General features: G+C 32.3%; 3 protein-coding genes across 4 annotated transcripts; 1 reads left to right on the plus strand and 2 right to left on the minus strand.

The window, feature by feature from the left end:
* Window positions 1–1,851: 1,851 nt before the first annotated feature.
* Window positions 1,852–3,314, minus strand: LOC115442844 (protein FAM177A1). Its single transcript, XM_030168027.2, has 2 exons — window positions 3,056–3,314; window positions 1,852–2,851 (listed from the first exon to the last, which is right to left on the minus strand). Exons 1-2 carry the CDS (start codon window positions 3,191–3,193, stop codon window positions 2,573–2,575), a joined length of 417 nt encoding a protein of 138 aa, XP_030023887.2. The 5' UTR covers window positions 3,194–3,314; the 3' UTR covers window positions 1,852–2,572.
* A 240-nt stretch (window positions 3,315–3,554) lies between these two features.
* On the plus strand, window positions 3,555–9,426 carry LOC115442723 (zinc finger protein 227). Of its 2 annotated transcripts, none has more exons than XM_030167872.2 (10): window positions 3,555–3,905; window positions 4,231–4,424; window positions 4,497–4,558; window positions 5,349–5,535; window positions 5,984–6,507; window positions 6,588–7,066; window positions 7,424–7,543; window positions 7,865–8,013; window positions 8,428–8,522; window positions 9,228–9,426. In XM_030167872.2, exons 1-10 carry the CDS (start codon window positions 3,798–3,800, stop codon window positions 9,404–9,406), a joined length of 2,097 nt encoding a protein of 698 aa, XP_030023732.2. In that variant the 5' UTR covers window positions 3,555–3,797; the 3' UTR covers window positions 9,407–9,426. The 2 variants fall into 2 exon arrangements, with proteins under 2 accessions (XP_030023732.2, XP_030023722.2); XM_030167862.2 differs by having other exon boundaries at window positions 3,556–3,905; window positions 6,585–7,066.
* A 1,662-nt stretch (window positions 9,427–11,088) lies between these two features.
* Window positions 11,089–16,491, minus strand: LOC115442219 (upstream stimulatory factor 2). The gene is made up of 7 exons (XM_030167223.2): window positions 16,334–16,491; window positions 16,119–16,162; window positions 15,920–16,006; window positions 14,753–14,833; window positions 14,149–14,261; window positions 13,569–13,753; window positions 11,089–13,180 (listed from the first exon to the last, which is right to left on the minus strand). Exons 1-7 carry the CDS (start codon window positions 16,387–16,389, stop codon window positions 13,021–13,023), a joined length of 726 nt encoding a protein of 241 aa, XP_030023083.1. The 5' UTR covers window positions 16,390–16,491; the 3' UTR covers window positions 11,089–13,020.
* Window positions 16,492–23,163: the final 6,672 nt, after the last annotated feature.

Raw genomic sequence — 23,163 nt, forward strand, 5'->3', positions numbered from 1 at the left:
CGTAATCATGATATGAAAATATCATGACTCTTTATGATCAGCATTGTAAATATAGTTTTATGACGTACCTACTTAATTATTGGCCTATATTTAATTAAAATATTTTAAATCGATGGTTGGTTTGGTAGTAAACAATATTTAGATAATGAAAGTAAAAAAAAATAATATCGCTATTTTTTTAGATATGATAGTTTAGGCACTTAGGAGCCATCGAAATGTCAGTTGAAAATATTGTAGTTATAAAAAATATAAAATTAAAAATATTACGTATTTTTTAAAATAGATAAGTATATACTACATAATTTATTCAATTGATATAAACATAAAAAAGTCATATCATAATGTCGCAGAAAAAAATGTTTAAAACGCAAGTCCGCCTTGCCCATCGGCCAGCTCTCTTAAAACTTGAAAATGGAATGCCAATCGGTTAATTTGGCGCCAAAACGCGGTGTGTGAGCGCGCGCCGCCTCATACACGGGCCACGCCCCACACACGCTGGCCAATCGCACCGCTCTAAACACCCTCGCATAGCACGCATATTGATCTGCGGACACGACACGGCTCGAACCGTTTACATTTCGACATATCACATGCTAAACACCGAAAATAATAACATATGAAGTCATGGCACTACGACTTTTATTCTTATGGCAATAATAATAAGGTTCAATTTGGCACTATCAGTTGCAGTCCACTTACGTCACTCCGCTTGTCAATCTTGCCAGGGGTGTAATTTATAATGTATGTTCAGCTAAGAAAAATGTACCTTATGACGATCAGTTTACAATTAATTAATCGATAACATACCTACTTTTTTAGACTCATAAGCCAAAAAATACTGTTACAATGATTTTTTTACGAATTACATAAACTTAATTTTGATCGATGTCACAGGTAGATTGATAGGTCAACATCAGTTATTAAAACAAATTAAACCAAAGTACTAAGTTGTAATTTGATTTCATCATTTAAGTACTAAATAAAGATATCTTTAACAATAAACAAAACTAATAAATTTAAAACCACTACGCCATCTGGCGATTACAACTACATTCACAAGATATAACTAACTAGGCCGCTGTATGTTAAGTACTAACTATTCCCCAATAGATGTCACTGTTATAAATTAATAAATCTTATTAGAATAGTTATAAAACTATTATAAAATATTGTGGTGATAGCAGGTACCATAATTTATAATTTTAATTAAATACCTCGAAATCTCAAATAAATGACAAAACAACAAAAACAGCTTAGTTCTTAAGGCTCTCTCCCAGCAAAACAGCGCTACCCATATTTTTAAAAGCTATCTTTCGAAATTTATAATACACATAAAAAAGAAACACATTTTACAATATGTCATCTTTACGAACGTTAATAATTTCGTACGCGATTGTTAGACATCGAAATAACTAAAACACAAAATTGTTTGTTTTAAATTTTTTTATCATATGGATATTAATTAATACCCACTAAGCTGGCTATCTGCTGAGCCACAGGCCAAGCCTTCAATGATTTCAAAAATTCAAACTGAAGTTCACTGTCCCCATTCACTGTTTAACATTTTGAAAATATGCATAGAATTCTGTCATGGATGGTACCAAGAGCCAGCTAATATAAAAGCTGTTTAAAAAAATGCTGCCATTTATATAAATTCTTTATTTACACAAAATACATTTACATAAAATAAAATATAATTCAAATAACTTAAACATTAAATATTTGTGATGCTTTCTATCATGTAAAATCATAATTTATTATATTCTAAAAAAGACTAATACAATAAGTGTCTGGTATTAAACTTAATATTATTCTAAGTTAATAAAATATAAGCTCGAGCCTTTATCTCTGAATTGTAAGGCAGTGGTGCAACCATTGCATAAAGTTTTTTTTTTTTTAAATATTGTAATTCCTAAACTATATCAATTAAAAATTTACACATCAAGCAATACCATAGAATATTTTGAAAAGTATAAAAAATCTCAATTCATCCATTTAATTAATCATAACTGATCCTGTAAAAAGTTGTGTAAAGGACAGTTTGATCTAGTATATTAAGCACAAAATATAAAATTTTGCCATTTTATTTAGAAATACAATGACTTAATTATCATTTTTGAATTATATGAATATTGTAGACAATATCAATCAACGAATATATTACGGCAGATTATTTGCCAAGTGAAATATTATAATCTTATTCTTCTATAAACTTGATATGCTATATCATATGATAAACCCACATGTAAAATTTATATATTTTATCAAAATACATAGATACAATACAGCAAATTTTTTATCACTAAATATTTTTTTTTCGCACTTTATAAACAGTATACATAAACAATTATTTTACATCAGAATGTTATTAATAAACCAATATCACATATAGATATTACTGTTATATTTAAAATGTAATTCCATAATGTTACAATCATAGAGTTTCCTTACTCAAATGTTTACTAATCATTCTTGTATATTTGATTGTGACAATAAATATAGAGGATGAACATATGTGTGAGTCATCTGGATATGTGAGTCATATCTATAATCACTGCAGTTGTTTTATAGTCTAAACTTGTCCATTCCTCTCCCCTGCTTTTAACGGTTCATTAAGTACTAACGGTATATCGCCACCCGCACTCTGTGGCACCCAACCAGCCGATTCTTCTTCCAACTTCTTCTTCTCTTCTTTAATTCTCTCATACTCATTTATTTCTATTTGATATTTTGGTGTGGTGATGCCAAATAAGCTGGCTAATGTTTCCCCTGCACTATCCACTGCATTTAATACTTTTGTGCCAGACTTCCAGGCATAATGCGAGAACCATGGTCCCCAAGTTAATTGTTTCTGGAAATTTAGGAAAATAGGATATAAAAAATAAAAATGCACATTTATTATTACTACATTATGATTATAAAATTAGTGTTTAAATTTACGGCTGAGGCATTTACTAAATATTTAACAAGCTAGGTACGGCTAGCATATTAAAACATTCATAACCAAGGTTATTAGTCATCGATTGCCTTACAAGCAAACAATAATAACACTTACTGGGTCAACATTTGGTTCTGGCGGCTTCGAATCAACTTCGCTTATGTGTTCCTCCTCCATTTCTTCCTCTACGCCGTCACTAAAATGTAGTACCTTTTTTGGTTGATTAATAGTCACGTTTACATGAGAATTCTCCATTTTCTATAGTTCTGTGTATATGCTTGTTTTAAATATATTTTGTCATGTTTATTTTTGCAATTTTTTCTCACAAGTCACAAGTAGGATATATGACAGTTGACAGCTGATGTTCAGTGCTACCAGGTGGCGCCCGTATGAAACCCCCAAATTGATTGTTGATACCTAATTATTTTGTTTGAAAGATATCTAAACCAAATAAAAAAAGGATTTTCTGCACTATTTATAAATATGGATGAGACAGGAAATCATAATATGACGGTTTCAAAAATTATAACTTACAACAGAACAAATTCAATTATCTATGAATGAATAGCTTTATACTGAACGCAGCTAATTTACACGGCTAAATATTCTTGACAGTTTAATCACGACACGGCCAGAGAGAGAGAAAAAAAAATCACGACATATTTTGACAACAGACAAATACTATTGACAAATTTGATAATGTCAATCTCTAATGTTTACTCAAACCCAAAAACTGCAAGAGCTTTGCGAAATGGATTCCGATTTCTGGCAGAAACAAACTAATGCAAACTACCTATTTCTGTGTTAAAGCAATAAAAAACTAATTTACAGAGGTAGTTTTAGTGATTGTTTCGTAATAATGGAGGGTTTTTGTCGAGGATGTTTAATTAAATATGATAACCCTACAGCATTATTGCAATATACCGAGAAAAATCGAAGGTTGTTTGTTTATTCTACCGGTTTACAAGTAAGTGTTTCCTTGTATTAAAAAAACCCTCAAGTTGTAAAAAATAAGAATATTATTAGGGCTAAATTTAATAAAAAAAAAACATTACAAGTAGCTCCATAGAATATTATTTTATCTGCAAACTAGTTCCATTCTAAAGCAGTAGAACAAGATTCTACGTTAGATACGACTCGGGATGGACATGCTACAGTTTCGTTAGGAAGTACAAAGTAGAATAGCACCTACCTCCTTTGTACTGGGGTACCATGGAAGACAAATTACAAATCAGTCAATTATGGTATTACAATATTTATGGATATTCCTAAATTTCTAATTGATTTTGCAGGTGAAACGCAATGACGCTTTTGTTTTCCAATTGTGCAAAGACTGTTATCTAAGCATGAAACTTGCTTGCAAATTCAAAAAACTCTGCCGATCATCAGACAAAAAGTTCAAAAACTACTTAGGATTACAAGATGCCGGCGAGAATTTGGATTTCTGCACATTTTTAAAAAACAATGATGATGCACTGACCATACGGTAAATTTATAAATTTTTATTTGTTTTAATAACAAACCTTACATTTTATAACCCATACTAATTTCTTCACAGATTTCCTCAGATAATAGGAAACAGTACTCCAGGCAATCAAATTAGCAGAGATGAAGATAATGGTAATGTATAACTGGATACTAAAACTTTGTTAAAAAAAAATTTCATTAATTTATTTATATATTGTCAGAGATAGTGCAATACCATATAACTAGCACTGGTAAACACTGAAAGATGCTAAATGACATTGATACATAAACAGTCACCCTTTCAGCTTTAACTGTCCTTTGATTTTTTTTTTGCCTAATGCAATTCTACTTGCATAATATTGTACTATCCCCAACAATACATTTGTAATGGTTTTCGTGTCATACACTTTCCAATTCATGACAAAGTAAAAGTAATTTAATTGATTGGTCCATCAGAATATTAGTGTAAAAATAAAATATCTAACAAATACTGCTGAAACCACAAAGTTACAATATACTGGATGTATTGAGAGGAGACAGCAAGGGCATCTTAACCGCTGTAGCCACAAAAAAACTTTCTTAAGACCTTGTATTTATAGTTTTTTTTATGTTTATATGTGTAATCACGGATCCTGTAAAATGCATGGGAATTTTTTCGCAATATTTAATCTTAAAAGTATTCTAGTCTGTAATGGTCCCAAAAATACTTTTTGATCTTTATAACTAACAAGAAAAATTTGCATATTTATTTTATACATAATCGCCCATTTTCTTGCTGACTGTTACTTTTTACAATACCTGTGAATGCACATGTTAATTCCTTCAAAAATTATGGACAGTGTCGTAAGAAACTTTTTTTATAGCTACAGTGGATAGGTAGCTTACCCTTACTGCCCTGTATCCAAAATCCACCCTATATAATATATTCAGACATTGTTTTCAGAGTCAACATGTACAAGTATCCGTAACTTCATGACGGATATAATGCAGGGTGAGGAGATGCCCGACACCGAAGCTCGTATCATTCGTGAGGTTATCGAAGAAGAGGCAGATGTTTTGGATGATTCACTGGACTCACACTGGCTGCAAGAAGATGCGTCGATTGACACCGACTTTAGGTTAGATTTCAGGTAAGTTTACTGGTGTATACAAAGTAACCAAATTTAAAACTCTTTACTGTTATGAGACTATTTATTTTATTTTTTTATATATTAATGTTTCCTGCGGAGACAGCGCTCTGAGGTCTTGAGGTCGATTCGCCGGGGCGGGCAAAGTGCTTTTGGTCTTTTCTATTCAGTATCAGCCTGAAGTTTAGAATTTGTGCCCCAAATGGCGATGGGTTCACCCCCTGTCACATAGGACACTTGGCAACAAGTAGGTGACTCCACCTACTCCTTGGAGAATAAAGGCGTGATGTGTGTGTGTGTGTTTTGTTTAATACATTAATATCTTCTCTTGACTTAAACATTGTTTAAAAGTAATGAAGCGTTTGTAAAAACTTTATATCTATCATCTTTAGTAGAGACTAAGACATAGTCTGGCATCTGTTCTAAACTTTTTTTTTTTTTATTACAACAGTTTCAGTCCATTTTCAACTCCAAGATCGACACACGGCTTTACGCCGAAAAAAATAACGGAAAACAAAAATGGCGAGATTCATTATTTTTCAACTAAAAAATTGATGGGCAAAGTTGACAATTCAGATAAACCAGAAAAACCGCAGAATAAAGAGAATGAAAGTATTGAAAACAAATTGAATATTCTAAATGAAGATGCTCAAGACAGTGATAAAATTGTAAAAGATTTTTTTGCAGGAGATAAAAGCTTAGATCCAATTGATCTTGATGGAAATTTGGTGGATATAGACCAAAACATTACTGTTGATGAAGAGTTATATTTAGGTACGCGCCCACAAAATTATTACATACCGACAGATGTAGAGCCTGCACCTGTACAGTTAGAAGTTGATGATAAGAAAGTGGCTACGGAAGATACATCTAAAGTACAAATGCAGTGCACTATTGATAGAAATCTTGAAAATGCTTTAAAAGATGGGGATGGCAAGGAGTTTTCTTTGGCAGATTTGCTTGTTTCGCCACCTGGTAAGTAATACAATTCTTATTCTTTGTTATAAATATTATTTTATTGATCTACGCAGCTTACAATTCTCTGTTTAAAGTAGTGTTCCCAGAGGTCTCAGCGCCATCAACACCAACAATAACAAACATTCTCTTTGGAAAAAAACTTGATATTGATGGTGGAGAAGATACAACTGAAATTAAAATAGGACAATGTATAGAAAAATATGAAGCCATAGCAGGAGACATGGATATGATAGAAGAATTCTTTAACCAGAATGATAAAGAACTAGAGATGGAAAAACAAAATGATAATGAAACAAAACCAGAAACAGAATTGAAAGTTAAATCGGATCAGTGGTCTGTCGAGGATAAATTTGACATCGAAAATTGTATTTGCAAAGTGTGTTCAAAAAATTTTTCGAGCTCCAAAGCTTTGAGAATACATTCTGCGAAAATACATAAATTAAAAATCAGCAACCCAGATAAATATGCATACAAACACAAATTGAGGACGTGTGATACATGTGGAAAAGGATTTAGAGATGATGCACGATATTACAGGCATAAGATGAATCATAAAGTAAGTGCCCAAATACATGAAAACCTCGATATTGACTTTCAAAGAATTATTAACCGCGAAAAACTGCACTCTGATTTTTTTTCTCTGTTCGCAACTATCGATCACCTCCAACAAATGATCCCAACATACATTTTCAATGGTCTATTTTCACATTCGAAGCTGAAGAAGAAGGCTTAGGTTCAAATCAGTCCAAATCACAATAAAATTTATGTGGTCAGAATGTAAAAATTGGATCATTTGTTGAAATCGACCGTATTTGGTTTCAGGACTATGGTTATGAAATCTCAAATTATAAGTGTGGATATAGTAAGTAAGTAGTAAGTAATGCAAGATGGCTTATATCGTTTTTATTCGCAGGATGACAACAAAACATACAAATGTGAACGATGTTTGCTTACTTTCGGCTCACAAGTTAAATTAGACACGCATATGACTTCACATACTGGGCAAATACTCAAGAAACAGCATACGGGAAAGGTATGTTAATGTACTAATTTTAATATTAGAGTACATGAGTTATTGCTTCTCGATTTAATTTTGATATTATTATATAAATGTTCAGAAATACAATTTGGTATTTAATAGATTCAATGACGCGACCTTTAGCTATTTAAGGCTTTTGAAAATTTTCAATGTCTAATATTCGCGTAACTATAATTAATCATTAATTAATTCTTTTGTATACTAAGTTCCCTTTATCACTAAAGCTAAGGAAAGGATACAAATACTGGTTGAATTTAAATATGTTCAAATATTTTTATTATTAATTATGCCTACTAATAACGAAATATATTTCAGCAATATGTGTGCAATATATGTGGTGCCGTTAGCAATCACTACAACAACTACAGGATACATAAACTACGTCATACCAAGAACTATACATCAACTTGTAGCGAGTGTGGAAAAGGATTCTTTAGGTCATCCGATTTAGTCAGTCATATGAGGTAATATTTGTAAAATGTTTCATACTTTTATAAAACTACTGGTTCTCATGAAGGTTCAACTGTCCTCAATGAAACAATTATTGAAAATGCAATGCCTATCTAAGAACAGTGGCGGCCCTAAACGACGCCAGGCCCCAGGCGAATGCAAAAAGATACAGACGCGAGGCCCCGGGCAGAGTAAAAAACCGTTCCCCTGTTTTAACAGTTTCATCGGTAAGGACGTAAAAAAAGGTCCTGCGAGGCACCGTGCGAGGCCTCTGTAAGCGCCAGGCCCCGGGCGGTTACCCGGTTCGCCTCCCCCAAACGCCGCCTCTGCCTAAGAACTAAACGGGATGTTTTGTGCAATGCCATTTTACAAAATATATTGTCTAATTTTAATCTAATTTGTGCCATATTTTTACGTTCGTGTTACAGGCGTCACACCGGCGAACGTCCATTTAAATGTGAACATTGCCAGCGTGCATTCTCTCGCCGCGACGCCCTTATAAAACATGTTAAACTGCATATTGGTACGTATCTAACATTTTGTTGAGGATAATTTTAAAATTATTTTAAGTTGTAGGGCAAGTAATTTTATACTTATTAATATATACCATACTTGAATAAAAATAGATTACACAAATAATTAACTGCAAAAAACATAATCAATAAGCCGGTATCAGGCGAGGACTTGGCGCGTAGACGCTGCGTGCGTGTTCGTTTTACGCGCACATTGAGCGCGGAGCGTGTGTGCGTGCATAGTGGAGGTTGCAGTATTTTACATAAGTCCAATTGTCTCCCAATGCTGATAATTAGGAGCTATTACTGGTGGTTGGTCTCTCATATGAGTGTCCGCCTGGGTAGGTACCACCGCAATGTCTATTTCTACCGACAAGCAACAGTGTGTAGTCACTGTTGTGTTCCGGTTAGAAGGTCATTGTAGCCAGTGTAACTACTGGTCATAATAAAACTTAAAATCTCATGTCTACGGATGGCGAGCGCAGTGGGATACCAAACAATACTTTATAATTCAAGGTGTTTGATGGTGTTTCTACTGTTTATGGGCGGTCGTATCGCTTACCATCAGGCGAACGGCAAGCACGTCTCGTCATTCAAAGCAATAAAAAAAAATCATCAATTTTATCGAGCTATCACGTGCCATTAGACGGAATAAGTAAACATTAGTTGTTGTTTATACAGAGAAAAATTATATTTAGTAAATTATATATTTCCAGATGAAAGGCATTTTCAGTGCCATTATTGTGATAAAAGATTTGTAAAGAAAATGGAATTGAAGAATCACATACTCAAGTCTAAGATATGCATAAGGTTAAGAAATAAGGTGGCAGAAGAGGAAAAGTCAAAAGATCAAAGTCAAGTGGATGTAACATATGCGTTTGTCACTTCGAGCTGAAAAATAAATAGGAAAAGAAATATATATTTTTTATTTATAATAAATTTGTGACTGTACACTACCCAAATTGTTCCCCTGTTACATATAGCTGGGTTGTTAAATATAGCATCAAATGTGGGTGTATTAAACTCCCTGCCTCGAAAAAAGAGGAAATAAAAAGATGAAACACCATACATGTGCTTGGTATTACACCTTTCATTGCGTATGTTTGTTAGTAGTACACGCAAACCTACTCCTTTTAATTGATTTGAAAGAAATTTAGCTCATAGATGGACTATGCAACAAATATAGCTAACTAGCAATTTTAATTAGGCACCGACTCCAAAATTGGTATCCAATATATACCCGTTATGTGAAATTATTTTTTGGTTTTGAGTAGTTTTTGAAGGCGGTTTAATTTTTTGTTAAAATTATTTTTATTTTTTATAATCATGTATGTGCGCAAGACCCCCAGTGAGTCGGAATGTATGCAAATACATTGCTTTTCTATAGTGCTCGGAGTAGGTACCTATCGACCGATTCCAATAAACTTTCGTAACTGCGATCTTTGGAACCAAAGTGAAAATGGACCAATCAAAATAGTTTTACATAACAGAACGTAGATGACGTCTTTTGATTGGTTTATTCTCGGGTTTGATCCTGTAGTGTATGTATTTTAATAAATACAAATAGAACCCAATTTTGAAATAAGATCAACGGCCCGTACAGTCGCGCTAATCAACGGATATACGTCTGATTGTGAAGTTGTCATTTCAGTGATCATCCTGGTCTTCCAGTTATTCCTTACGTAGCAATTGGAATAGTTTATTGACATTGATCATAATATATCTCTCTGTAGCATTAAAAGATAAAGAAATCAGATTGATATTAATAAATACGGTAATTTATAAAGAAAACGCACGTATCAACAACACTCGATTATATTTCCAGTAGATCCGAGCTAATTAGAAAAAAAAAAAATACAAAACGTTACCCCATTATCCAGCGTGGTGACACATTGACAGACACATAAAACAAACATAATGTAATGCTTGAACCTCCGCATTTACTTGAAATCTGTACGGGTTAGTGGTTTTTAGAATAGATTACGGGCCGTATTAATAATCCAATCTTGAGTTGCAACTTAAGTAGACATTTAATGTATTGAACTATTTAATAAACAAACCTAGAGGTGTCATTTTAGTGCCTGTTGTCAACTGAGTCATTACAATCAGACATATACTGTAACTTAAGGCGATACCTCAAGGTCCATTTTCATACATTTTGTTTCACCTTTAATCTGGGTAACTAAACAAGTATTGGCAAGTAAAGAATTTAAAATTTCGTCATATTAAATTTTAAAGGCCGAAATATCCATGATTATTAATTATTTTTACGTTTTTCTTTCAACTGCGAGAACTAATCACTAACTAGACGTGAATTTAAATTCTTCACTTGTCAATACTTGTTTAGTTACCCAGATTAAAGGTGAAACAAAATGTATGAAAATGGACCTTGAGGTATCGCCTTAAGATATTTGAGCTGTTGACGCTACTTTATAAAATCGCAACTATATTAAGATGCTGACTAACTTCACAGTGTTTCAGCTGAAATCGCACTTCAGAGCTAAATTGAGTTGTATCTATTAATACGGCCCTAGGTATCGGCACATATCTTAGCGCTATACAAGTTGGTAGGGATAGTTAAGCAGATAATATATCCATAATCATAAATTTATTTGGTATAGGGGGTATCAATGGACTTGACAGCCCTGAATAATTGTTATGTCGAATATATTACGTATTATCTCGAAGGCAAATCATTGCAAAGCCCCTTGTACAATTAGTGCTCTGATGACTGACCAATGATAACCTCAAAGGGAGCATGCAACTACCGTCCCCTGCGTAAAATAAGTGCCGATACCCAAAACGAATATTATTTCAACATTCATTGTGATTTTTACAATTGTGCAATTCGCAATTGAACTTATACAACCGATGCTTTATTTTAAATGCTTATGATTTTCCGATGACATATTTTGGTGTAGGCGGGTGTACTAAATCATGATTGATGAATAAAAAAATCATTAATGTATATTTGAACACTTGGACTATTCAAGGATTTGAAATTATGTCGCTTTCACAACCGGAACATAAAACATTAGTGTCTGCGTGTCTTTATTATATATGAAATGAAATTATTTGCATTTTAAAAACTGATCAAAATGACAAAAATATATATCTCAATATCATACTAACCGTCAGAAATACCTGTGGAAGTTAGTAATTCGTGAAAAATTCAAGGCCCCGCTAAAATGTTGCATAAAACCCCATACGAACGTTTGTCGTTCAATTGTGATTGGCCGAGAGACCGACACGTGACACGCGTTGTTCTACTGACCAATCAAGTTATTACAATCGAACGACACGCACGTTCGTATCGTTTACACATTCTAAGGGGCAGATATTCACATTTCCACGATGTCCACAATTATTTCTGACAGTTAATATTATTAGGTGACTGCATACTTATATTCAACTAATCAAATTACAGGACACTATAAATAGTATTTTTATAATGCAAACAAGTTCTGAAACTATCAAATTACTCAACTATTCATATTTGTTCATTGACTAATAATTTACATTACTTTTATGAACATTGTTCCTGTATTACAAAACTACGAGTCTAGATGTAAACTAATCAACATTAGTGCCTCCTTTCAATCACATACATTCCAATCCAATATCTAACGTTAGCTCTGCATACAAACATTTAAAGTAGCTAACCAAAATCTACAAGTGATACAACAATTTCCAATATATAAATAACTTTATATTCTGATTGATACATTTTATTTGTCAGTTTTGCTTGATAACCTCCACAAACATTGAATAAATAGAAATACTTTGGGAGAAATCTCTCGTCATTATGCATACAATGTGAAACTATTTGCCATAATTTATGATTTAGTGATGTTTTTAAAGCTTTATACAAGGGGAATATTTAAATGTGCTCATGTAATTATGTAAAACAAACACAAACTATTTCTTGTGTGGTACAATCTGAAAAGAAACAATAAAAAATACACAAATACAATTTGGCAACATTAATATGATATGATGTTTACTAGGAAAAAAACTATTTACTTATATGTAACATAAAATAAATTTAACAATTACAATAGACATTACATTCACATAAAAATATTATGGAGTAAACCCTAAAACAATATTAACTTGTTTCAATACAACTGTACCTCTATAAGGATCATTAACAATCAATTCTAATAACAATTCACAATTTGGATAGATTAATTATATTTCCATTAAATTAGAATGAACAAGAATTCTAGGGTAAATAATTAATTACTATTTAGAACTTATTAATCGAAATATTTCCACTTAATGCTTGATTTCATTCTGTTATGTCTCTTTGGCTTTGTCTTAACCATCATTATTTGAATTGCATCTCATTATTACATTGCAAAAAGAAATTAATAAAGAAAATTGATTGTATATTGATCCCCACAAGTTTTACCGCATTATGACGTCACTTCACAGTAAACACATTATGTCAGCACCTTGGTTCACTCAGTCCGTTAGTATAAGGCCTAACTAACTTTTACTCTTGAACTATGATTTCTGGTCCTTTGGCCTATGATTTATTACTATGCAATTGTCTGCAAGCTGGTTACGCATTGACGTGTTCTCTTTGCGTACTTCGGCCAATTCTTGATTGAGTCTTAATACTTCTAGCACAAGTTTTTCATTCTCTTCTTCTAATTTTTCTAGCCTGGAATATAAATATGAATAATAAAATTCAATAAAACATTACAGCAATTATCCAATAGTTTTATGCAACTGTAATTGTTTATTACAATTTGAATTTATCACCATGTACACTAAAAATTGGGTGCCATAAACGTTTTTTGATTTAAGTAGAGCCTGAACAGAAAATTAAAATACCAAATTGGGCCGCCACTTCTTCCTTTTGAAATTGACGTAGTTAGAAATTACTTCTCAAAGACAAGCTCTATATTAATCACTGTAGCAATCTGATGTAAATCAGTGATGTGTACAATCGGACGACTTACTTGCCGACTCACTAAATCGTTATTATTATAATTTACCAGGATACAAAAATATATCACCAAAATGTGATAAGTACTATAAGATCTCACCTTTTTTGTCTGCTTGTTAAGTCAGCGATGTGATCACAAGCTTTCGCCAAAATGCCTCCCTTGCTAGCCGAGTCTGGGAGCCCAGAGTTAGGCACCATGGCAGCTAGTTTCGTGATCCAACTGTTGATTTTATCACGGCGACGCCTCTCAACTTCGTTATGTGTGGCTCGCCTTTTATCATCACGCTAAAATATAAATTATGTATTTGTATGTTTAATTGGTCTATATCAACACATAAGTTATAACACAACTGTACTGTATGACTTAACATACAGTACACTAAATTCAAATCGATATCATCTGTGTAAATTGACAAGACCCAATTGTGAAGTTAGAATGATCATCTCCAAAAGCAAGAGGAAAGCAAAAAAAAGGGATCAAGCTAAAACATATGTTTTGGATCTACAACACTAAACGCATCAAATCTAGAAACTCCCATTTGAGTTGGAGGTTAAATTTCATCAATCAATAAATTCTTTGTATTGATTGTTAGGACTATGTACCTGTAGAATTTGTGAATGTATATTTTACAGAATCATTTATTTCATTCATAGACTAATCAGTATGTAAGGGGTTTTACCTTTTTAGCATTGACTGCTTTGGCCTGCATGGGATCTCTTCTAATGGCTTTCTTTGGTGCAGCAGTAGTGCCAAATACTTCAACAGGGTTTGTAATCACATAGAATTCTGTATCTGAAAGAAATAAATTGTTGGTATATCAGTATATGTATACTTCGAAATAATCATAACACAAAGGAACTAAAATAAATTAATAGTCATGTACAACGTCTAAAATATTAATTACAATCAAATAAAGATTTAGAAAACATTAAGAAACAAAAGTTTTATTTAACTAAAGGATTAGGGTCTTTTTAAAACAAACTAGTCCACCCCAAAGAATTGTCTACAAATTGTAAAAAATTATAGTAATATTTCTTATCTTTACCTAGAGCTAATTAATATACCTAGGGCTTTTTTGTGAAGGCTCACGGAGGCAAAGGAAATTTCGTAAATCGAAATTCGAATCGAAAAAGATTCCATTAAAAAGTATGAGTAGCGAAGGTGTACAAAAATTATGCACTTACAACTTTCTAGAATTAATATGCCCCAAAAGAGCAGAGACAAAAAAAGGCCTGACATTACAGAATACAATTTTTAAAATCGTAATTAATTAATAAACTTACTATGTGGCGGGGACGGTGATGGATTTCCAGTAATTGTTTCTTCACCCGTCATTGATATTAACTTGTATGTCACGGAACCAGCTGAAATAAAACAAACATTAATTTAATTTGCATATTAACAAATTTAATATGACATACAGTAAACGGTAACTTGTAATATATTGGATTTCACTGTCACTATAATATCTTTTTCGAGTTTAATGGTATGTTGCAAAACTGACAGTTATTAATTTAGACTGAACTATATCAGTATTTGATTAATTCACTAACTCCATACACTAGTAAAACTGTATAGACTTTAATAATTTCTAAGATATACAGAGAAGATATTCCTGATAGATAACCAACTTTAAAGACTGATGCATGTTGCATACAATAAGGAACCAGGATGTGAACTATCATTGTAATCGTAATTCAGGATGTTGGTTACTAGCATTTGAATAGGTGACATACAATTGATGCTCGAGGATTTATTATACATCCAGTAGAATTTAGATTGAAACAACATAAGATTTATGTTGTTCGACACAATAAAATCTTTCAACTAATAAATTAAATACATATATCATCTATTGTTTATCTTAAGTAGGTTTATATACTACCATTAGTAGCCCCTGGGCTAAATTTATACAAGTTTTTTGTATATGAAATAATATTAGTGTCAGTATATGAGAAATATCCGGAATTTATTTTACTTCACAGAAAAAAAAAATGGAATTTAACACTTATAGGCGATTCAAAGTTTTATATTAGTTTAGCTACTTACGTGGCTGAATGTCCCTACGCTTTATACTGGAGAAATGTCATAGTCTATCTTTTAGTATTTTTAAGAATTATAACTATTTTTATAGAAAATATTCTATTAAGGAAAAAAGCCTAGCTTTATAATAAATAAATCAGGCTTACAAAATACAATTCTTCATTTTTCATAAAAAAAACACTCTTTATATGTCTCACTGGATAACTTAAAATCAAAAGAATAAGAAATGTGATTTCAGAGGCTTTCCCATATAGATATTTACTTGCGAGTACTAGTATGATTTAGTCAACAATTTTATTTAAATTTATTAAGCACTATTACCACTATCGAGATGCAGAACTTATTCTAAAGGTTGCATGTTGTATGTTCTGAGTTTTTAAGTGATTTATGTCAAGTAATTTACTTACAAATATCTTTGAAGTTGTATGAGGTGGAATTCTCGTTAGAATCTAAAAAGGACTGTGGTACTAAATGTGATCTCTGTTCTGCGCTTCCTGTAATATAAGCATAATTAAATTTAACCTAATTTAATATAGAGTTAATTAAATTGATGGAAAACGATATCGAGACTCATTTGAGGAATTTAGTAAACAATGTTACACTCACCGAATGATCCTTCGTCTCCGATACCCAAATATTCACTATCCGCACTGTAAATAAACGCGATAAGTCATAAACTCGTAAATTACAAAAAAAATAAATCGCAACACTACTGCGCTCTTGTCTGCCAAGTTGCAAAATGCTATGACCTTCGGCGGCACAATTTTGCGACAATTATGTAATTCACTTCACCAAAAGTAACAAATACAACGCTATTTTACCTGTTATCGAGCGAATTTTCATGCATGTCATCAACGTCAATTTCCACTTTAGCCATTGCGCGTAATTATTTTTGAATTTCCACAATTTGATCACGGGGACAAAATAAAAGGGTCATGTGATGTGTTCATAGACAAAACAACGACCGGTGTTGTCAATTATTAAACAATACAAGTAATAATTTCATGTCTATGATCACCTTAACAAAATAAAATTTTGTTGTTAAATATAATTTATAAACTAACAACCGTATTTTCTACCGTATTTTTAATTTACTACTGTAATAAATTATTTACGTATTTAAACTTAAACATTATTTAATACAAGTAAAGTCATCTATTGACTCTACATTACATCTTTTTGTGATTCTTGCGCCATCTAGTATAAAGTATAGTGAAAAAAAAAAAAATTGAAAATTTTGCGGTGTTACTTTCTAGATTTTATTTTTTATTATAGGTATATACAAAACCCACTATAAAATTACTAAACCTTATATTATTACCTTTTGTTTTCTTAGGCGATTATAGTAGTTACCTAGGTACCCAATATAAAAAACAACTTAAGGCGATACCTCAAGGTCCATTTTCATACATTTTATTTCACCTTTAATCTGGGTAACTAAAATTTCGTCATATTAAATTTTAAAGGCCGAAATATCCATGATTATTAATTATTTTTACGTTTTTCTTTCAACTGCGAGAACTAATCACTAACTAGACGTGAATTTAAATTCTTTACTTGCCAATACTTGTTTAGTTACCCAGATTAAAGGTGAAACAAAATGTATGAAAATGGACCTTGAGGTATCGCCTTAAGGACTACTTATCTAAAACATTGTATGGAATGGGTAAAACTCTTGAATTAAGCCCTAATTTTTAAGTATATTAAGTTATTTGTTACCCAGTTATAGTTAAACGTTTATTTTTTTAAATAAAATAACACACCAGCAATAAGTATATAGGAATCTACTATTTACCTACTTAGCAGAAAATCCCTGTGAGTTTCCCTAAAAATAAATTTATAAATATTCGCGCAAATCGATCGAAAGTACGGGCAAATCACAATATGCAAAGCACAGAAACGCATTGTAGTCATCACTGAAGCGGACCCGTCGGCAGCATTCGACGAAGCATTTGGTATTGGCATTGCGAATGCCGACGGTTGTTTCATTTCAATCTATTTTCATGGAGAACAATGCAAATACGGGTTAGAAAATGTCGTCAGATTGAATCTTAATAGAAAATAATGTAGGTCGCTTTCCAGATAAGACGATATCTCATAGAAAATGAGGAAATCCGAAATAGACTTATGTGGGGCAAGCGCATTTTTTTTTATAATCTATAATTTAATATAAAATGTATTATACTAAGTTAGGAAATCGCTGGACGCAAATCGCTTCCAACAGTTTGATATAGACATCTTTGGAGGAAACATATATATGGAGCAGGACATCTAGTGACTGTGACTTAGAAAAAAAAATCCTTTGGAATGCGCACCATGAAGTATGTAAAAAAATATTTTAAATACACGCTAGCGGCTAGAGGCTTGTAGATTCTAAGGACTTGCGTCAAAATAAAAAGTAAAAATTAAAGCTAAGGTAGCGAGCTTACGAGTGGCTGCAGCTGCATTCTCCCAGAGCAAAGGCACTAAAATACACCGAGGCTAATGCATACCAAAGAGGCACTATAAAAAGGATTATGTTAGTGGCGCTAAGAACTATTCCACAGCAGAATAGTTAAACATTTAAAAGCTCCAGCTGAGTTTATATAATAAGGCATTTGCTATTGCTACATTTTGCTTAAAAATAGCGGTACGAATTCAGACTGACAGTTACTGACCAATCATGTTTTTTTTTTTAATTTATTTATTTAGGTATTTATTTATTTGAACAGCCAACAAAACATACACTTTACATAGTTTTTTTTTAACAATTCCGTAAGTAATTGCTGCAGTGCTGTTTTAATTACAGGCTGTCACAGCATAAACATATTAAATACATAACAATAAACAATTGGCTGCACCATAAGTGCAGTATATTCTGAATATAAAACTAAATTTAGGTTTCAACAAGCGAGTTCAATATTTTCTTTTTGAAGATAGGAAGCGAGTCGTTAAATATGTCAATACAATCAGATTTTTCTACAATTCGGTTACATAATCTGGATTGGCGAGGGACAGGCGAGTGGCTACCGAGGTTTGTTCTGCTGAATCTACAATTAAATAAGGGACGTGGGTATCTAGGGATTTTAGTAGGTACATTAAGAGAGAATTTATTGAGAAGAGGTGGACAATCTATATCACCGTTGACTATTTTATATAAAAGCATCAAACTAAGTTGATCTCGTCTGTCTTTCAAAGTTTGCATTTCAAAGTATTTAATTTTATCAGTGTAAGTTTTGACATGTTTGGGTGGCCTAAATCTATAAGCTAAATGTCTTAATAACTTTTTTTGTATTCTCTCAATCCTATCACAATGAACTTTATAAACTGGACTCCACACACCACTTCAATATTCCAATCTGCTTCTGACATTACGGTAGATTTATTCTTAAATTCTTTACCATTTCTTATAACAAATCCTAGTGATTTATAGGCAAGGTCAATAATATTATCAATATGATTAGTAAATTTAAGTTTAGTATCTATAACCACACCGAGATCACGAACTTGGGGTACTTCATTTAAGATTTCACCAGCAATACTATAAGTGGTGTTTACTTTGTTACGTTTTAATGTTAACTTGATATGACAACATTTCGCAGGATTAAGAAACATTTTATTAGTTATGCACCAGTCCTACAATTTTTTAAGATCAGATTGTAATAATACAGAGTCTTCAAAGTCTTTAATGACACGAGAAATTTTGAGATCATCAGCAAATAGGTAATAATTAGAGTAGGAGAACACTTCCGGAATATCATTTATGAATACATTAAATAAAAGTGGCCCCAAATTCGATCCTTGAGGTACTCCAGAATGGGCTATAAAAGGGTTAGAGTCAAAACCATCAAAATAATAAATAATTTTTTATAGCAACGTATTTATTTTTTACTACTAAGTTACATAGTCAGGATTTCTAAATATTTTTGCCTATTAGTTGATTTTAATATTTACTGGTAAATTTGATACGTTTACAATTACATGATACCAATACCGCATAGGAATTTGAGCTATTTAATAGAATAACCGCAGATTGTCGTTAATTGAGATAGACAATCCTCATCAATATAGTAGGTAGGTACATAGAAATGTTACTTATAATCATACTTATAATTTTTGTGTCTTTTATTAACGGAATTTGTGGCTTTTATTAACGGAACGCATATTTCGGCTTTACACTTAGCAAATTTATAAGCTTAAATAACATTACAATATATTTTTAGATGCTATTACCTACTTATAGCTACATGTATCACGCGCATTATCTATAAGTACCTCTCTATATAATGTCTCTACTTAGAAATTACAAATAAAACTATAATATTATGTTTATGAGTTTGTACAAGGCGTTTTGGAATTTAGTGTGGTAATCAAACAACAATAAATCATTGAATAATTACAATAATATTGTTTTCGTAGGTTTCACGCGCTCGCAATCACATAAAAGCCATGAAAGTTCAATTTACAATAATTGAATTATTAAAACAACCACAACTGTATAGGAATGTATAATAATTAATTTGTAATGAAATAATTAATAATGTTTCTCATTTACTATAGTTATTACTTATCATGTTATGTTTAGTAACTACCTACTTATATTTATGTATAAGAAGTATTTTTAAATGTTTTTTTCCACTTTAAAACGAAGCATAATTTTCCTTAGATTTAGGTTTTAGCATGTTATTGAGCCTTTAATAATCGTAGGGCCTAATATCGGTTTAATGACAGAATACGTGCTCTGAACTTATAGGTCCAGTATTCAATTCTAGTATCAGATATCAGATATAGATTTTTCTGCTACATTTTGATTGGATTTCCAAAGCGTTCATTCGGTAGTTAATTAAGCTAAATTCTGAGATATACGTTAAAATGCTTGTGACACCAACCTCCCATCAGAGAGTACACGGATTTACTACCATTGTAAATACATAGTACTTACAAAAAGAAATAAGAATATTTTCAAAAAGGCAAGCAATTAAATGTTCGGAGTTGCGGAACTCAAATCACTAAACTTTACTTAGTCTTGGGCAGTGACGTAAAATTCCGCACAACAATAGGAAACCAGTGATTGGAGCAAGACAAAACAAGCCGTAATCTGTCTTGCCGACCGTACCACGTCTAAACGAAACGTTGAATAAGCGAAACAATGGATTTTATTATTTAATATTTTGAATTGTGCGGAGCGCTTAGAGTATTGAAAAATCTGTGATTTAGTGTTTATTAATTATTACTAAGTGCTCAATTTATACTCTATCAGTACCTAGCTAAATGAAAAGCAATTAGTGTAGATTATCGTATATACATGACTATTACATTTCATATTATGCCGATAATTAACCCAGTGCTAGTTTCCACCGATATATATCATTAATTTAACGTTAAAATAGCTAATAGTAAATTCTTATTTAAAAAAGAATGGAATTTAAATAGTCCAATACTCTCTGTGAACGATTACCTCAATTTGCATGCTCATGGTCCAATCCTTTTGTTTTGTTAATCGTTGTAAAGATTAATGTTATGGCTTTTAACTCGGGAGATCTATGGCGGATTTATTTGATGTAAATGCGGTCTGAAGCTGCCTCGTTCAACGTGTACTGTGGTTTCTAGTCTACAATGTCTTTTAGTATTACTTAATGCTTGTAATGGTTCGTTGCGTATATACATTGTAGAGAGTGTAACTACTGGACATAATAAGACTTAACATCTCAGGATGGCGAGCGCTGTGGAATACCAAACAATACTTTGTACTTGAAAATGTCTGGGACGAATCTTTTTCTAATAGACCAAATGGTTGTACTAGCACTGTTTACATTTTTGGAATTTTCCTCTATAAATGAATCGATTTGAGAAAAGCCGTTCTACTGACACACAAAACTAGATTAAGTTGTAGCTTTCCTACAATAGTAATAAGTTTTAGATTGTGTGGAAGATGTATGTATGTATGTTCTCCTCCTTCCTAATCCCCGTTACTCCCTTTTAAAGGTTGACAACGCACTCGCATTTTCTCGTAGTATAGTTGTTAATGCGATGGCAATAACTTAGCGTGAGTTTTATCTGCTTTTTACTCGATATTGAATCTTTCATTTAAAAATGTGATTTAATTTAAATGAAACTTGGATTGTAAAATGTTTCATTAATATAAATGACGTTTGTTCCACATACGATACTTTTTAGTTTGATTTTGGGACGGGACGTAACTTTTATAATTATAAGGGCCCTGTTTCGCTTCGGATGCCAACAACAGGTACGCGAAACTTTTCATATTTTGGCAGTTCAGTGTATATTTTAAAATAATTATGAGAATGGCCTACATAAACTTAGTAAGAGCTGGGGTTACGATTGTTAAATACTTTGTTTTAAAATCATGATCCCATTAATTTACCTTACTTAATTGAAACTCTATAATAATTTCATAATATTACTAAAAAACATTCAATACTTCCCATGTAGATATAACACTATACATTTTTATGCAATATTTAGAACGACAGTTCCTATCAGTATAGTCAACAGTTGAATAATAAGTTAGTTGGTATTGAGTAATTAAGATAATCAATCACTCGTAATGGCGGCAACTCGGCCGTAGTATAGCTCTTAGCAAGTACTTTGTTAGTATACCAATTCCTTCCAATCAATAATGATGGATGGCGACGACGTACCTTATTGTAGACGTCATAATGACTTGACATTTTATATTATTAGCTGATGTGGAGTTTTGTTTATTACAATTTCGGATATATTTTTTTTGCGTATACCATACTGGAAACTATGCTAAGTTAGCATAACTTAATATAACTTGTGAAAATTTGATTGGAAAAAAAAATAAGGACCTTTATACTCGGTGAAATATAAGCATGCACTTAAGTAACCAAGAAATAGATATCCAAAGTTTTTATATACATGCATTTACGATAGATATGACTGTCATTTATTTTAGTATCGAAAGATAATTTCAATCACACATTTATAAAAGTTATCAATAAAAACAGAGAGCGTCATCATAACAAATTGCTTTGACAAAATTGAACGATATAGGTAGGTACATAATAATAATAATAATATCAGCCCTGTATTATATACTTGCCCACTGCTGAGCACGGGCCTCCTCTACTACTGAGAGGGATTAGGCCTTAGTCCACCACGCTGGCCTAGTGCGGATTGGTAGACTTCACACACCCTCGAAATTCCTATAGAGAACTTCTCAGGTATGCAGGTTTCCTCACGATGTTTTCCTTCACCGTTAAAGCAAGCGATAATTCACAAAGAATACACACATAATGTTTTAGAAAAATCAGAGGTGTGTGCTCTTGGGATTTGAACCTGCGGACATTCGTCTCGGCAGTCCGTTCCACAACCAACTAGGCTATCGCCGCTTTTTGGTAGGTACATGCATATCGAAATATCGACAAAACTCCACAAACTAGATTACAAACAAGTTACTCGCGTTGAAGTCGACCCATCAATTATTCCCTCGATTGACATCAATTAGGTCAAAACGATTCGCTGTTTCGGCGTCCATGGGCCGTAAATCTGAGCCCATTTACCTTACACTGGACGTCATTAGAGTCCTGGAGAGAAATTCTCGCGCAATAGACATTTATATCGTGAGAGAGTTATGTCGGAAATGAATACATCATTTGTATTACATTTATGGTTTTGCCAACAATAA

The sequence above is a fragment of the Manduca sexta genome, chromosome 11, assembly GCF_014839805.1.
Source record: "Manduca sexta isolate Smith_Timp_Sample1 chromosome 11, JHU_Msex_v1.0, whole genome shotgun sequence".
NCBI classification, from domain to species: domain Eukaryota; kingdom Metazoa; phylum Arthropoda; class Insecta; order Lepidoptera; family Sphingidae; genus Manduca; species Manduca sexta.

Coding starts and splice junctions, on each gene's coding strand:
- LOC115442219 (XM_030167223.2), bottom strand. CDS start 16,389: ATGGCTAAAGTGGAAATTGACGTTGATGACATGCATGAAAATTCGCTC. Junction 14,262..14,752: donor ATCACCGTCCCCGCCACATA/GTAAGTTTATTA, acceptor TATTTCTTTCAG/ATACAGAATTCTATGTGATT. Junction 13,181..13,568: donor TTAACAAGCAGACAAAAAAG/GTGAGATCTTAT, acceptor TTTATATTCCAG/GCTAGAAAAATTAGAAGAAG.
- LOC115442844 (XM_030168027.2), bottom strand. CDS start 3,193: ATGGAGAATTCTCATGTAAACGTGACTATTAATCAACCAAAAAAGGTA. Junction 2,852..3,055: donor CAGAACCAAATGTTGACCCA/GTAAGTGTTATT, acceptor CTAAATTTCCAG/AAACAATTAACTTGGGGACC.
- LOC115442723 (XM_030167862.2), top strand. CDS start 3,798: ATGGAGGGTTTTTGTCGAGGATGTTTAATTAAATATGATAACCCTACA. Junction 5,536..5,983: donor GACTTTAGGTTAGATTTCAG/GTAAGTTTACTG, acceptor TTATTACAACAG/TTTCAGTCCATTTTCAACTC. Junction 8,014..8,427: donor GATTTAGTCAGTCATATGAG/GTAATATTTGTA, acceptor TTCGTGTTACAG/GCGTCACACCGGCGAACGTC.